The sequence below is a fragment of the Podarcis muralis genome, chromosome 5, assembly GCF_964188315.1.
Source record: "Podarcis muralis chromosome 5, rPodMur119.hap1.1, whole genome shotgun sequence".
Taxonomy (NCBI): domain Eukaryota; kingdom Metazoa; phylum Chordata; class Lepidosauria; order Squamata; family Lacertidae; genus Podarcis; species Podarcis muralis.
Genome location: NC_135659.1, coordinates 90,769,126 through 90,784,578, shown reverse-complemented (window position 1 = coordinate 90,784,578; position 15,453 = coordinate 90,769,126). Strand labels below are relative to the sequence as shown.

At 45.1% G+C, this 15,453-nt stretch overlaps 1 protein-coding gene across 8 annotated transcripts in view; it reads right to left on the bottom strand.

The window, feature by feature from the left end:
• CDH4 (cadherin 4) overlaps positions 1-15,453 on the bottom strand; it is an 831,041-nt gene that overhangs the window by 196,736 nt on the left and 618,852 nt on the right. For all 8 annotated transcript variants that reach the window (XM_028735371.2, XM_077929337.1, XM_077929338.1 and 5 more), the window contains one exon: positions 168-323. In XM_028735371.2, coding sequence (XP_028591204.2) covers positions 168-323 — 156 coding nt within the window. The remainder of the gene's footprint in view (positions 1-167; positions 324-15,453) is intronic.

Sequence of the window (15,453 nt, the reverse complement as noted above, 5' to 3'; positions counted from 1 at the left end):
GCCCCCAGTTAGGAGCTGACGGATTGGTTTCGGTGTTGTCAAAACTGTGTATTCTATGCTTAATTCTGATTGAGCTGTGCTTTGAGATTGTCAGCTCCAACCAGAAGGTAAGAGAAGAAAAGATTTGAGGGCTGAAAGCCTCAAGATACTAGAAGCTGCATGCTTACGTGATAGGATGCTCTTTCTTCTCTGTCCATCGGACGGGTCACGTACATTCTCCCAGACACAGGGTCAATGTTGAAGACTTCCATAGGTGGCTGGTCAGCTCCCACGCCAGTGATGCTGTATCTTATGTGGATCTCGCTGTCCTTATCCGAACGTATCTGAATAAAACATGAAAGGGAACCATGAGAGAGCTTGGAATGCAAGGCAGGTGGGAAAGAAAGTTCATGGTGCCATGCACACAAAGACACACAAAGCTTTCAAGAGTAGAGAAAAATAGCCTATTATTCTACACACATGTGGATTTAGGCAGGGGACAACTCAGCAACCTGTTCACAAAAGACCAAGGAGATGCTTGTTTTAGGAATCTTCCCAACATCTTCTGTGACACAATGCACGCTGTGTGCTTACGCATTTCAGCCATGCGCGGACCCTGTGTTATTTATCCAAGCCCCTGAGATCACAAACAATTTCTGTGAGATCCACAAGCCACTGGTTCATGGGTCCCATGGCTTGCATCAGTAATAGTGCCCAGTGGGTTCCAGAAAGGCAAATGGGAATTTGGGAAACAAAAGATGCAGTCGCTGCCAGACTGGTCTGTTTTAACAATCTGTGAAAATGCACACACACAATCTTTTTATCTGATCAAAATATTTGCATGTCGCCTGCCCTACAGCCATATTATCAGGGCAGCTTGCAACAAAGAAAGAAGCAAATTAAATCTGCATACAATAAATCAATAAAACCTGTGAAAGCAGCATATCACTAAACCATAATACAGATATATATATAAAGAAGAGGCAGATTATGAGACTTGGGAAAATAAAAATGACATCAGGGTAGATGCTGGGTAAGCCTCTCTGGAACAGGTATTCCACTGCTGGAGTGTGACTACTGAAAAGGACCATTTTTTTTTAAAGGATCTGCTGCACATCACATGGAGAAGGTGGAGCCATTCAGAAAATAACACAGTTTCCCTTCTCTTCTCCATTGCACAAAATGGCTATCAGCCCTGATTTGTCAGAAACAGTATGCTTCTGAGTTCCAGTTGGTAGAAATTTGAGAGGGGAGAGTCCTGTTTGGCTCATGTCTTGCTTGTGGTCTTCCCACGGGCAACCATCTGGTTGGCCACTGTGAGAATGAAGGATGCTGAACAGGACAGGCCAATTCTGAGCACAATTCCAAGTGTTGGTATGGACTTACAAAGCCTTAAACGGCCTCGGCCCTGTATACCCAAAGGAGCATCTCACCTCCATCATGCAGCCTGGACACTGAAGTCCAGTTCTGAGGGCCTTTTGGTGGTTCTCTCACTGTGAGACCTGAAGCTACAGGGAACTAGGCAGAGGGCCTTCTCAGTAGTGTTGCTCACCCTGTGAAACGCCCTCCCATCATACGTCAAACAGATAAAACAACTATTTGACATCTTGAAGGCAGCCCTGTTCAGGCAAGTTTTTAATGGTTGATGTTTTACTGTGTTCTTTATATTTTTTTGGAAGCTGCCCAGAGTGGCTGGGGCAACTCAGTCAGGTGGGCGGCATATCATCATCATCATCATCATCATCCAGGAGGGCTCCTCTTATATTCTTAAAATAGGTTTTTACTAGCAGAGAAGTTAATACTAGATAAAGCACTGACACAAACTGATAGATGGCTTTGACTCAGGGTAAGAAAGAGGGGAAGCATCACTCACCATAAAAAGAGGACATACTGTATGAAGATACAGTGGTACCTCGGGTTACAGACGCTTCAGGTTACAGACGCTTCAGGTTGCAGACTCTGCTAACCCAGAAATAGTACCTCGGGTTAAGATCTTTGCTTCAGGATGAGAACAGAAACCGCACGGCGGTGGCGCGGAAGGCCCCATTAGCTAAAGTGGTGCTTCAGGTTAAGAACAGTTTCAGGTTGAGAACGGACCTCCAGAATGAATTAAGTTCTTAACCCGAGGTACCACTGTGTGGGTTTGTTTAAAATGTGCCTATGCTAATTTATCTGTATAGGTCCAGATTTAGAAATTACTTTTGTTCTTTAAATGCAATATGTTTCGCCATTGTCTGCTGTGTCCAGGCAGCATAAAGACCTTGTGTGCAGTGGGACCGTCCCTCAAACAGGGGACCCCCTTCAAACAGCGGTTTCTCCTGTGTAAAGTAGGCCATATTGCTACCCTGTTTCGACTGCGCTTGCAGTTCACCAAAAGTCAGTTTCAAGGCCACCTCTGCCACCCCATCATGCATATTTTCCCAAGGAAAATAAAAGCAAATAAACAACAAGCTCTGCAAAGATAATTTCATTCACGTTTCCAGCCACCAGATACAAGACAGTAAGTAGGCCGGTTGAGACGTAACTGTGGCAACCTTGACCTGTTATCGCTCTGCAATCTGAAGTTAATTTTCTGATCAGCAATGTAAAGGAGTTCTTGTAAGATCAGGACTATTTCTGAAAGGGGTAAGAGAGGTGCAAGGTACAAGGGAGAAACAAACCATCTTGACACCCCTCTCAGCTTCAGAAAACAGTCTGATGAGTATCGTGGTGACAAGCAAATGCTCTCTTTGACATCCCCCCCGCCCAGATTTATGAAAGAAAGAATGTGGAGGGGTGGGGAAATGTGGGTGGAGAGAGAGAGAGAGAGAGATAATAGAAGCCCACTTGACAGCAAAAGAAGATTGAAACTTCACATCTCGATGGCAGCCACTTTTCGGGGTGAGTCGGGATGTGCTGATGAAGATGCACATCCATGTGCAACAGGCACTGATGGGAAGTTTTGTTTCTGCACATGACTCTGGCAAACCGCTCTAAGCTGAAGCATTCCTTCCTCAACCACCCTAGAATGTTTAGTTCACATTGAGTTCATGAAACATCGTACCCTGACCTGTTCTTAATGCATGGTTGACCACATCTACGGAATGCGATGGTTATGCTCTTTTAAGCTTTGCTATATCAATCACTAGTAATAGTTTAATAAGGAGGTTTTCATTCCTGTCCAACTCTGTGTTCCCTTTCCCAACCTTTAATCTATTGATGATTAATGCCTATATGCAACCCTTGCATTGTATTTGTGTTAACCAATCAGCAACAAGCACATATGTGGCAATGCTGTAATATTCAATAAAAGGGACTCCCCGAGACATGCTCGAGAGATGCCTCCCATATGACACTTGTCATTCGTCTGTCGTTTATTTCAACCCAACAAGGCACAAAGGAGATGGCTATGTTAATAAATACTGTATTTTTTGCTCTATAAGACGCACCAGACCACAAGACGCATCTAGTTCTTGGAGGAGGAAAACAAGAAAAAAAATATATTCTGAATCCCAGAAGCCAGAACAGCAAGAGGGATCACTGCGCAGCGAAAGCAGCGATCCCTCTTGCTGTTCTGGCTTCTGGGATAGCTGTGCAGCCTGCATTTGCTCCATAAGACGCACACACATTCCCCCTTAATTTTTAGGAGGGAAAAAGTGAGTCTTGTAGAGCAAAAAATACGGTAAATAAATAAAAGAGCAAGCAAGCAGGCAGGGAAACAGATAAGTTCTGCTCTGGCTGAACGGAGGCAGCTATGCAGGTAGCGACGGCAGGAACATTTTGTCCTTCAGAGCAGAGGTAAGTCAAGGAAGGGATGTAGGATTCCTGCTCTCCCTCACTGGTGTCTTTTAACTTCAAAAGCTATCAACCATTCTTTACAAGTCGGGTGTCAACTGATCAACATATTTTCTAAAAAATTGTGTTGTTCTCAGTGTCTCCTAAAGACTTCATTTATTTAGGCAAGCCTAGCCGGATGTGTAACGTTAAGATGTTATTTTATTTTATTATCCGTATTTTAAACAACTGCTGATTTTACTCACAATTTTTAGGTTAACTTGCTTTTTATAAATTATTTCTTAATGAGCGCTTTGTACACTATGTAAACAGCTTAGAGGTTATGGATGATTAAGCATTATAGAAATCCTGCTAAATAAATAAAAATAAATCATATCATTTGCCTTTTAACTAATTAATCAATTGGTGAGAGTGGATGCTACCCAAACTTCAGTAGAAGAGTTTTTATGAGATACTGAAGGATTTTAAAGATAACTTTCAGCTTAATAAACATGAGCTTCCATTCATTGTTCTAAGAAAGAGCATCTCTCATATTTTGTTTGTCATTTCCCACTGTAGTCTCACACCAGGAATAAAACAGTTCCAGTAATTAAGAACTGTGCTCTCAAATCATCACCCCATTGATTAAGGGCCCCCGTGATTCATTAACTAAAACTTAGCTGATTGATCTACTGATTAAACCACTTGAATCTTGCAACCTTTGTTATTTATTAATTACACCTGTACCACACTCTTTCTCAGAAGACCCCTAAGGGCCAAGCCGTATTTAACAATAACTGGCATAGGGTAGGAGTTCAGACCACGGTGGTGGCAGGGCTTCCATCCTTTACCCCACTGCAGTCCCAATTGGAAATGCTTCTCCCTGTGCCAGTTATTTGCAATGGGAGGAAAGCATCCATTAGAAAGACAAAAGAAATAACTTCTTCACACAATGCATAATTAAACTAGGGAACTTGCCTTCACAAGAGGTGGTAGTGGCCACCAACTTAAAGGTAAAGGGACCCCTGACCATTAGGTCCAGTCGTGGTCAACTCTGAGGTTGCGGCGCTCATCTCGCTTTATTGGCGTACAGCTTCTGGGTCATGTGGCCAGCATGACTAAGCCACTTCTGGCGAACCAGAGCAGCGCATGGAAATGCCATTTACCTTCCCGTCGGAGCGGTACCTATTTATCTACTTGCACTTTGATGTGCTTCAAAATGCTAGGTTGGCAGGAGCAGGGACCGAGCAATGGGAGCTCATCCCATTGCGGGGATTCGAACCACCGACCTTCTGATTGGCAAGTCCTAGGCTCTGTGGTTTAACCCACAGCGCCACCCTTATGGCCACCAACTTGGATGGCTATAAAAGAGGATTAGACAAATTCATAGAGGATAAGTCTATGGATGGCTACTAGCAACCCTTGCTATGTTCCACCTCCAGTGTTGTGGTGGGGGGGACATCCTTCCTGAGTGGCAGTTGCTTGGGAACCACAGGTGTGATGTGTGCTGTTGTGCTCATTTCCTGCTTATGGGCTTCCCATATGCATCAGGCTGGTCGCTGTGAGAAGAGAACGTTGGTCAAGATGCACCTTTGGCCTGATTCATCAAGCTCTTCTTATGTTCCAGCAAAGAGGCTTTCAAGTTTATCATTGTTTGTGTTGTATTAGCAAAGACGAAGCCAGAGAATGAGGCCAGCCTAGTATTCTCTGCTGACTCCAAGATCTAGAATGAATCAACACTTGAGGGAATAGCTTTGGGAGGATGATGAACTCTTGAATGTACTTCTACAACACCACTGATGGGTCACAAACCATTTGGAGGACAGAAGGATCTGGCTAGGCCAAGACTCTGATTGGTGCAAGGGGAGGACAGATGAAAGAGAGTCATAATGGAAGCTGAGGTCAATTTCTAAAAGCAGCCAAGGAATATAATGCAGGCAGTAGGAATAACAACACTGAGGAGTCAGAGAGATGCTTGCAGAAACAGTGATGTGATGTCGGGACTTAGACAAATCTGAATGACTCAGTAACAGGGTCTTTTCACTGTTTTGTTTGTGGTGGGCTAACCCACATGGAAGGCATTGAAATCCAGGAAGCATTGTGCTCACCCTCAATTGCCATCCTTGTCCTTGTTAACTGCTTTGTGTGCAGAATGTCCCAGCTCCAATATGCAGCCACATCATCATGCTGCAATCTTGCACAATCCTGAGATCTTTTTCATTTGTACTATTGTCAAGCAGGACACACACACACACACACACAGTGTGATGGCCTGGGAATCTGATTCAGAGGCTGAACCTGAGGAATCCCAGCCTGCACAGGAGTCCCCGCCTCCAGGGCCGGCTGAGCCGGGGCAGGGGACTTGAACCTGAAGGGCCCTCACCTGTGCCGGATCCTCAGGAGCAGACACCAGCTGAATCCACTCTGGCTCCGGAGGTGATCAAGGACCCATTGCCTGCAGGTGCTCCTCTCCCAGCCCTGTCAGGGGAAGGTGAGGTTGCCTCTGGGTCCAGTAACCCTCCAGCCTCTCCTGAGCTGCAGAGGCTCAGGGCAGAGAGGCGGAGGGAACTATGTTCTCGCAGGAGGAGTGCTCGCTTCCGGGCCAGGAGAGGCCGCCCTATGCCTCAGAGGAGATAAAGGCCAGCCCGCTCAGTCCCAGGTTGCGGGAGCAACGTTGGTTACCTGTTCCTGCTGGCACCCTGTCCTGCTTTCTGCCAGAGTTCCTGACGACGCTCAACTCCCTGCCTTGGACCCCCCTTCAGCCTTGGTCCAGACACGGATCACGCTGTACGGTACCCCCCCCCCCCCAGGACCAGCACACACACACACACACACACACACACACACACACACTCCTACTCCTACACCTGGTGCATTTCATTCCCCTCCCCTAATGGCAGACCTTCTTATTTGTCTCTTTTGAATTTCATTTTAAGAATATAAGAAGAGCCCTTCTGGATCAGGGCCGTGGTCTATCTAGCTGAGCAACCTGTTCTCATAGTGTCCAACCAGCTGCCAATGGGGAGCCCACAACCAGGACCTGAGCACAACAGCAACACTCTCCCCTCTTGCAGTTTCCAGAAATTGATATTTTGTTTGCTTCCATCCCGCTTTTTCTATTGCATTTTGAATTTTATTCCTATCTGCTGAGGTGTTTGCTGTCACCCCCAGTTTATGTGAACCACAAATATGGTAAGATTTCCCTCTGCCCTTTCCTCTAGAAGTCATTGATGAAAACTGTTGCATCCTCTTCTACCTGTAGGTAGGCAGAAGTTCATGGTAGGGCAAACTATACCCTGTTATAAATTCTGCTTCTGGCATTTGTGGAAGGCAAAGGTTTTGGCTAATAGCAAGATTAAAATCAACTGCTGAACTTCAGACTCCAGGGCTGGTTATTTTTTTAAAAAACAACAACAACATGGTCCATTACTGCTGTACTAACAGATTTAATTTCAGAGCTGGAAGATTATAGTCCTTTAGTTATCACTTAAAACTTAAGAGTTTGAAGCAAGGGAAGTGTAGCTCAAGGAGCTTCCAAGTATTTAAAGCTCTGAGACATGATTATGTACGGTCAATGGGATAACACGCTTGAAATATATATATATTATGAACCTAGTCACCGAAATTAAAATTACTTCAAGATGAGGCTATACAAAAATGGTGAGACAATCCGATTAATTTATTCCAAATGGGGAGAGTGGCAGAGTGCAGTCCCCAGCCCTCCCTCCCTGCCCCTGCCAAAGGATGTTTAAGTGTAACAAAAGGAGTCAAAACAGCACAGGAGTTTGTAAAATCCAGAAATGGCAGCAGAAAATCATTTCGGATATTTATTTTTGTACTTTAGGGCATCAGCTGGCGGTGTGGCTTGACACTGCTTCGGTATTAAACTCCGCATTACCACATGTCATCTTAGAAGAGCTGATAATGTGACTACTCCTTGGACAACTCACGAGGCTTTTCACAAACCTCTGTCAAACCAAATCTCTCTCTCTTGATCAATAACGGTGCACAGAGAAGGGGGCTATTTGCAGCGTCTAAAAGGGCTGGATTAGCAGAATACTGTAAATACAGATGGCAGGGACTAATTCCAGCTCTTAAGCAGTGATCATGCAAATCACTTAGGCATGCGAACAGCTCCCTTGAGTTCAAAGGGATTACTCACATGAGCAGAGTAGCTTGCGCACCCTGCATATTAGCTGAAATCAAGACTTATTTTGTGCAATCAGGGCAGCCTGGCTTGGCACCATGCATGCAAACCCAGCGGCTTTGGCCATGATAAGTGCACGGCAGCTGATGTTGTCCTTAGCTTCCCTGCTGATAAGAATTCCAGTTCCTGAAACAGCAGTGGTAGCTGGTGCCATTATTGGGACTGGTAGGGCTGAAGGAAGGGAGACCAGCAATTTTGGAGGCAAAGGCAATGCACACAGCCTCCAACATCCTGGTGAGGAAAATTAGGACACCACGTCAGCGGAGGCCCTGTTCCCTCTCACTCAGACCCCCCTATCTCTCTGCTCTCTGTTCCCCCTTCCTTCACTGTCTCCCTTGGGGATCACAACTCTCACCTCCTGCACCATCACGATGATGGGTCCTTATACACCTTCGCCCACTAACACTGCCCGCCACCTGCCAAGTACAGAAGGAGGAAGGGGGATGGTGGAACGTGACCATAAAGTGAGAGCACAACAGCAAAATAGTCTGTATTTGGCCCCACTCTCTGATGGGAGCCAACTGATTCATGCCAGAGTGCGAGACACAAAAACAGTGCATTATTTTTTTTTGGGTCCCACACTCTGGCACAGCCAGAGTGAAGGAGCTGAAATGGGACACCCTGGGGTGTGTGTGTGTGTGGAATCAGAAGCTGGGGTGGCTTCCGTAATTGTGGGATGTCCTGCTCACCGCATGACTGGGTGTTAGGGAAGAAGGGAGGCAGGCAGTGGTGGAGAGCAGGCGGGGGCAGGGCTGGCATGCATTCTAGGGGTGGGGCGAGCGGGGATGTGGCACCCAGTGCGGGTGGGGGGACAGCCACGATGGCACCCTGCTGGGATCATGCTGCCGGGGGCAATACGCTCCCCCCGCACTCCTCTTCCTCCGCCAGTGGAGGCAGGTGGGTGCTGGCTGAGAGTAGACTGAGGTTGATGGGGCAGTGTTCCTGTCAATAGCTCATCCTACACTCAAGTAGGACCCTGGTGGAGACACATGCCCGACTGGTATGTTCTCTCCCTCCTGGTCGATCATTCGGGAGCTTCATTAGCTTTCTTCAGCCCGAACATCAAAGCAACCGATGCCAACAGACATCAGCACACTTAGGGATCTGCAGAGTCTGCGCAGTTCATGTGACAGACCTCAGCAACTCAGCATTTTGGCTAATCTACTTTATTTACATATAAACACACACGAAGCACTGCAACATGGCTCCCTCCCTCTCTAGCATCAGACAGCAAAGAGAAAAAGGACAATAGTCCCACTTCACAGAACACAGTAACACAAACATCCTGTCTCCGTCACTTCCCACTCTGTGGAGTCAAAACATATACCGTCATGTAATAGACACAATCCCATGACTGCAATCATGGAGCAGGAATTCTAACAGTTCCATTCATGCTAATGGACCAACCTCCACTGTGCAACAGAGAGCTGATGTACATGACCACTGGAGGCACAAAGGCAGACGGAAATCCAGCTCAAAGCACTGCATGCACTGACTTCCCATCTGTGGCATCTAAGCGTGTCAATAAGCACTGGAAATGCACTATTGGGATGCTAAAGTGATAGTTCACCTATGAATAAACTAGGGACATGGGTAGCGCTGTGATCTAAACCACTGAGCCTCTTGGGCTTGCCGATCAGAAGGCTGGCAGTTTGAATCCCTGTGATGGGGTGAGCTCCCGCTGCTCTGTCCCAGCTCCTGCCAACCTAGCAGTTCGAAAGCACACCAGTGCAAGTAGAGAAATAGGTACCGCTGTGGCAGGAAGGTGAACAGCGTTTCTATGCACTCTGGCTCCTGTCACAGTGTTATGTTGTGCCAGAAGCGGTTTAGTTATGCTGGCCACATGACCCAGAAAGCTGTCTGTGGACAAACGCCATCTCCCTTGGCCTGAAAGTGAGATGAGCGCCGCAACCCCATATCGCCTTTGGCTGGACTTAACCACCCAGGGGTCCTTTACCTTCTTTAGTTTACCTATGAATGGGAAGAGAGCAGCTATGTCCAAGCAGATAGGAAAATCTGAACCACACTGATATGGTGAGAGCACTTCTCTGGACCATGGACCTTGCCTCCCTATCAGTGGAGAAGCTTCTCTTTCTCCAGCTGTACAATGCAAAATCACCTTGCACACTTCTCCATTCCACTGTTGATTAACAGCCAACGATCTGAATTATACCAGCTCATCATATTTGTGATGTGATATTGCACACAGACACCCTGCCCCCCCAAAATAGGTTGGCACTTCGGGAAATAAAAAGAAGCATTTTTGCACCTTAAGGAAATCAACAAGAATGGAAGTGACTTGAAGAAAGCTTCTTTGCCTCTTTCAAGTATCCATGAGTTTTCGAGTAAGTGACATGAAACACTGGTAAATGGAAGGCAAATAAGCTTTAAATTGCAGGAGATGAAAGGCAATATATGGAATGGAAGCCCAGGGCCAGACCAGTTAGGGCACAAGAAGTTTTCAGGATTTGTTTCATTGGTCAGCACTTAAAGGAAGCACTAAAGGAAATAAAAATGTCCTTTTATGTATTAATCCACAACTGCCACTCTCCCCTCTTCACTCCTGCCTGAGTCTGTAGATTTAGTACTTAGTTGCTAAAAATACACTGGCAGAATTTTATTATCGGGATTTGTTGTTGTTTTATCTGAGACATAAAGGCGTTCACCCACATTTGTACAAAATCTCTTATTTCACTGTCAGGTACAGCCTCATGAGAGTTTTAATTAAGGGTGCCACTGAGTGTCAGCATGGGGGAAGAGTGGAAACAAACTCCCCCATTTCAGAAAAGGCAATCCAGCTATGTGCTGAAGAAAATTCCTTACTGAAACTTGCCTTTGCTCATTATGACCTTGCTGGGGGAGTCATCTGCAGCACCTTGCTCGTCAAATATGCAGATAACACCAAATTGGGATGGGTTGGTCTTGCCGCAGAAGACAGAATCAGGTTACAAGATGACCTTAAAAGACTGGAGAACTGGACCCAAACTAACAAAATGAATTTCAACAGGGACAAATGTCAGGTTCTATACTTAGGCAGAAATAAACAGCTCCACAAATATAGGATGGGGGACACCTGCTTTGCCAGTAATACATGTGAAAAGGATCTAGGGGTCTTAGTAGACCATGAGCTTAACATGAGTCAACAGTGTGATGCAGCAGCAAAAAAAGCCAATGCTATTCTAGGCTGCATCAACAGACCTCTAGTGTCCAGCTCAAAGGAAGTCATAGTGCCGCTCTATTCTGCCTTGGTCAGACCACACCTGGAGTCCTGTGTCCAGTTCTGGGCATTACAGTTTAAAAAGGATATTGACAAGTTGGAAGGCGTGCAGAGGAGGGTGACCAAGATGATCAAGGGTCTGGAAACCAAGACTTATGAGCAATGGTTGTGGGAGTTGGGAATGTTTAGCTGGAAAAGAGGAGACCTGAGAGGAGATACGATAGCTTTTCTTTCAATATCTTTAGGGCTGTTATATGGAAGATGGAGCAAGCTGGGTTTCTCCTGCTCTGAAGCCACAAACCAATGGCTTCAAGTTACAAGAAAGGGAATTCCAAATAAATATCAGGAGCACTTTTCCGACAGTAAGAGCTGTTTGACAGTGGAACAGACTCCCTAGGAAGGTAGTGGAGTCTCCTTCTTTGCGGGTTTAAGCAGAGGTTGGATGGCCATCTGCCAAAGATGCTTTAGTTGAGATTTTTGCATTGCAGGGAGTTGGATTAGAGGACTCTTTGGGTCCATTCCAACTCTACAGTTCTATTATTCTGTGTTCCAGGATTTCCACCGCTGGTTGTCAGTGCTAATCCAGGGGAATCCCTCTGAGCCATCCTAATGTAACTGCAGAGGGGAATCTGTTTATTTTGTCAAGACGGTTAATCTTTGATTCTTTGGGTGTGTAATATTAGCGGCAGAGTGGCACTATTTATTTCGTTCTTCAATTTATTTACTGCATTTATTCATTGCTTTCCCTGAAAAAAGTCTCTAACACCTCCAGATATATAAAACAAATAATTGTGCTTGTCCCTCCTTTATAGAATGATAATACAATAGAACAAGAATATCTGAAGGGTTTCACCCAACAAGACTCAAAAAGGGCATATCTAACATACACTTTCAGGTCAAAGGGTGACAGTCTTTAGGTATTAAATTTCTGCCAACAACTCAAAAAAAAAATCTAAATCGAAGATAAGCTGTCTCTTGAAGTCAAAAGCTTTCTTCTTTTCCCTGCTTTCACAGCAGCAGCAACAAGAATCAGATGGAAATCCTACCATAGGTATCAGCTTACCCAGTCACTGTCTGGGATACTAATCAGGGATAATGTTGAAAGTTTCTGACTATTTCCATAGGAAAACTTATTCCAATAAGCTATCATTTTGCTATATTTACTAAAGACGCCAATTTTAGTAGATTTGCTTTGGTTCTTAAGGATGAGGACGGCAAGCCATATTGTGCCTAGAATATTGTCCCAAAATTCTTATTTTTAATGGATTCAGCACTTTGGGGGGTCCACATGACTTCAAAGCTGTGCTCCATAGAGCAATTGCCCCACTGCCCTTGCCTGAAAAGGTTAAAGGTGGGATTCATAGAATCATAGAACTGAAGAATTGGAAGGGACTCTGCGGGTCTTCTAATCCAATCAGAGGGTCATCTAATTCAACCATCCAACCTCTGCTTATAAACCTCCAGCGAAGAAGAGTCCACCACCTTCAAAGAGAGTCTTTTCCACTGCCCAACAGCTCATACTACCATAAAGTGTTAGGATCATCCTACTCGCATGTAGGACCCTGGCAGAGACACATGCCCGACTGGCATGTTCTCTCCCTGCTGGTTGATCGTTTGGGAGCTTCAAAAGCTTTCTTCAGCACGAACATCACAGCAACTGATACCAAGAAGCATCAGCACACTTAGGGATCCTGCAGAGTATTGCAGTTTGCATAACAGAACTCAGTAGCACAGCATTTTGGCTAATCTACTTTATGTACATATAATACCCTCAGAGAATTCTGACTCAGCTCCTTCCTCTTTCTCATCAGACAGCAAAGAGAAAGAACAAAGGGCAATAGTCCTACATCACAGAACACAGTAAAATAAACACCCTGTCTCCGTCACTTCCCACTATGTGGAATGAAAACATACACCGTCATGTGACAGAAAACAATCCCATGACTGCAAACACGGAGCAGAATCCTAACAAAGCTCTTTCTGATGTTTAGTCCAAATCTCCTTTCTTGTAACTTGAATCCATTGGTTCAGGTCCTTCCCTCTGAAGCATGAGAAAACAAGCTTGTTCTATCTTCCTCTCAGTCTCTCCTCTTTCCCTCGCTAAGTATACCCAACTGAGTTGTGGCCCTTCTGTATATTTGATCTAACTTGCTTTCTAGGTTCAGTTTCATCTATTCAACAGGAATGGGCCTTTTGTCCAAGCCCTACATGTTATCCTAGCTGAAACCAAGCTACGCTTACATATGCTTACATTCAGATGGTAATATAATAAAATACAATGTAAGACATAAAAGAACAATACAAGTGCAAATCAATACAGATATTTAATTTGATGGATGTGCTGTCTCCTGCCTTCAACTACAGACATGCCACAGACCACCTGAATGAAGCCTAAGGACCATGAGACCACAATTTGGGAATCCTTGTTTTAAGCATATGGCGAGGCCAAAAGCTTTCCCTGCCAGAAACCCTTCCTGGGATTAGTAGTCAGGAGGTGGAAAAAAACTGTTGGTGAACCAAACATTTTAGAACTCTTTCAAAATTAGCTTGGTAAACTGCTTTATCTTTGTAAACTCCTTTGAAGTAGTTTTTTAAACAACAACAACAACCATGCAATGTATAAAATTTTATGGAATGATGTTCCAGGGGTCAGCAAACTTTTTCAGCAGGGGGCCGGTCCACTGTCCTTCAGAGCTTGGGGGGGAGCGGACTACAGTGGTACCTCGGGTTACATACGCTTTAGGTTACAGACTCGGCTACCCCGGAAATATTACCTCGGGTTAAGAAATTTGCTTCAGGGTAAGAATAGAAATCGTGCTCTGGCGGCGTGATGGCAGCAGGAGGCCCCATTAGCTAAAGTGGTGCTTCAGTTTAAGAACAGTTTCAGGTTAATAACGGACCTCCGGAACGAATTAAGTACTTAACCCGAGGTACCACTGCATATTTTTTGAGGGAAATGAACGAATTCCTATGCCCCACAAATAACTCAGAGATGCATTTTAAATAAAAGAACACATACTACTCATGTAAAAACACGCTGATCCCCGGACCGTCCGTGGGCCAGATTTAGAAGGCGATTGGGCTGGATCCGGCCCCCGGGCCTTAGTTTGCTTACCCATGGAATAAACCAACCAACCAACCAACTAACTAACTAAATTGTGGGCAGGTTTTTAGCCTTCTGCATTGATGTTTTTAATTATGCCCTAATTCTGATTTGAGCTGAAGTCTGTTTGCCTGTCACCAACTCTACGTTTGGCTAGAAGGAACCACTTTTTATTATGCAAAAACAAAACAAAAACAAAAAACTGGGATAAGGAGAAGCTTGAATAGCTCATGTTTCTTCTCCTGCCAGTTCTCCATATGTACAAATCGCTCACAATTGCCGCAATATGTTGGGGCGAGGGAAGTGAGGTGGGGGGACGGGGGACAAGCCAATACTCAATATGCTTATTTAGTATCTGAACACAGCTTTGGACTATTTAAACATGGGATATGGCTTTGGTCCTTTACTCGAGAGAAAACAAAGGAAAGTTCTTAAGTTGCACAAAAGTTGGGCAACAGCAGGAGGCTCGCCAATGCCAACGTTAATTAAGAGCATTTCGAACAAAGCATAGCTTATGTGCAGCGGGTTATGCTTGTAAGCATTTGAACTTTGAAATTGCTGTGGCAGGCAGAATGACTGCAAACTTCCTTTAATGAGACCAAGGGAAGAAGAAAAAACACACACCCCAAGAGTTGCTTTGGAAGGGCATTCCATTCATCCGTCTTTATGGCCATATTCCCAGTCATTTGTGCTTTTTTTTGCCCATCCCTTAATGCTCAAGATGTCTTCCCTCTTTGATCATCCCTCTTGCTTACAGACTGCTGCTGTGGGACCATTTTTCTCCTCTAATTAGACAAATGGGAGGATCCGCCTGCATTTCCTGCATCCCTAAGCACCCAGGAAGGAACTGTTCATAGACACTTGTCAACTTTCCCAAAGATTCATAAACACGGGGACATTCCCATGGGCCATCTAAAGTCAACACTGCTTCATTCATGACAAGCCTCCACCTTTCCCCCTTTGAATGCCCCCAAGGAACACGATTCCACAACTCCCCTAGTCAACCTGATCCATTGCTGAATGCTAAGTTCTGGTGGGATGTTTTCCCCCCAATGCTTTCTTTAAATCTAGCTGACTTAATTTCAAAACCCTGTAAGCTAATGCATTAGCCCAAAGTTGAACAGCAAGATTCAGAGCTGAACAGGGTTTTCAACCCAGGATCACGATCCATGCTTTGTTCCATATGCCTGGAGG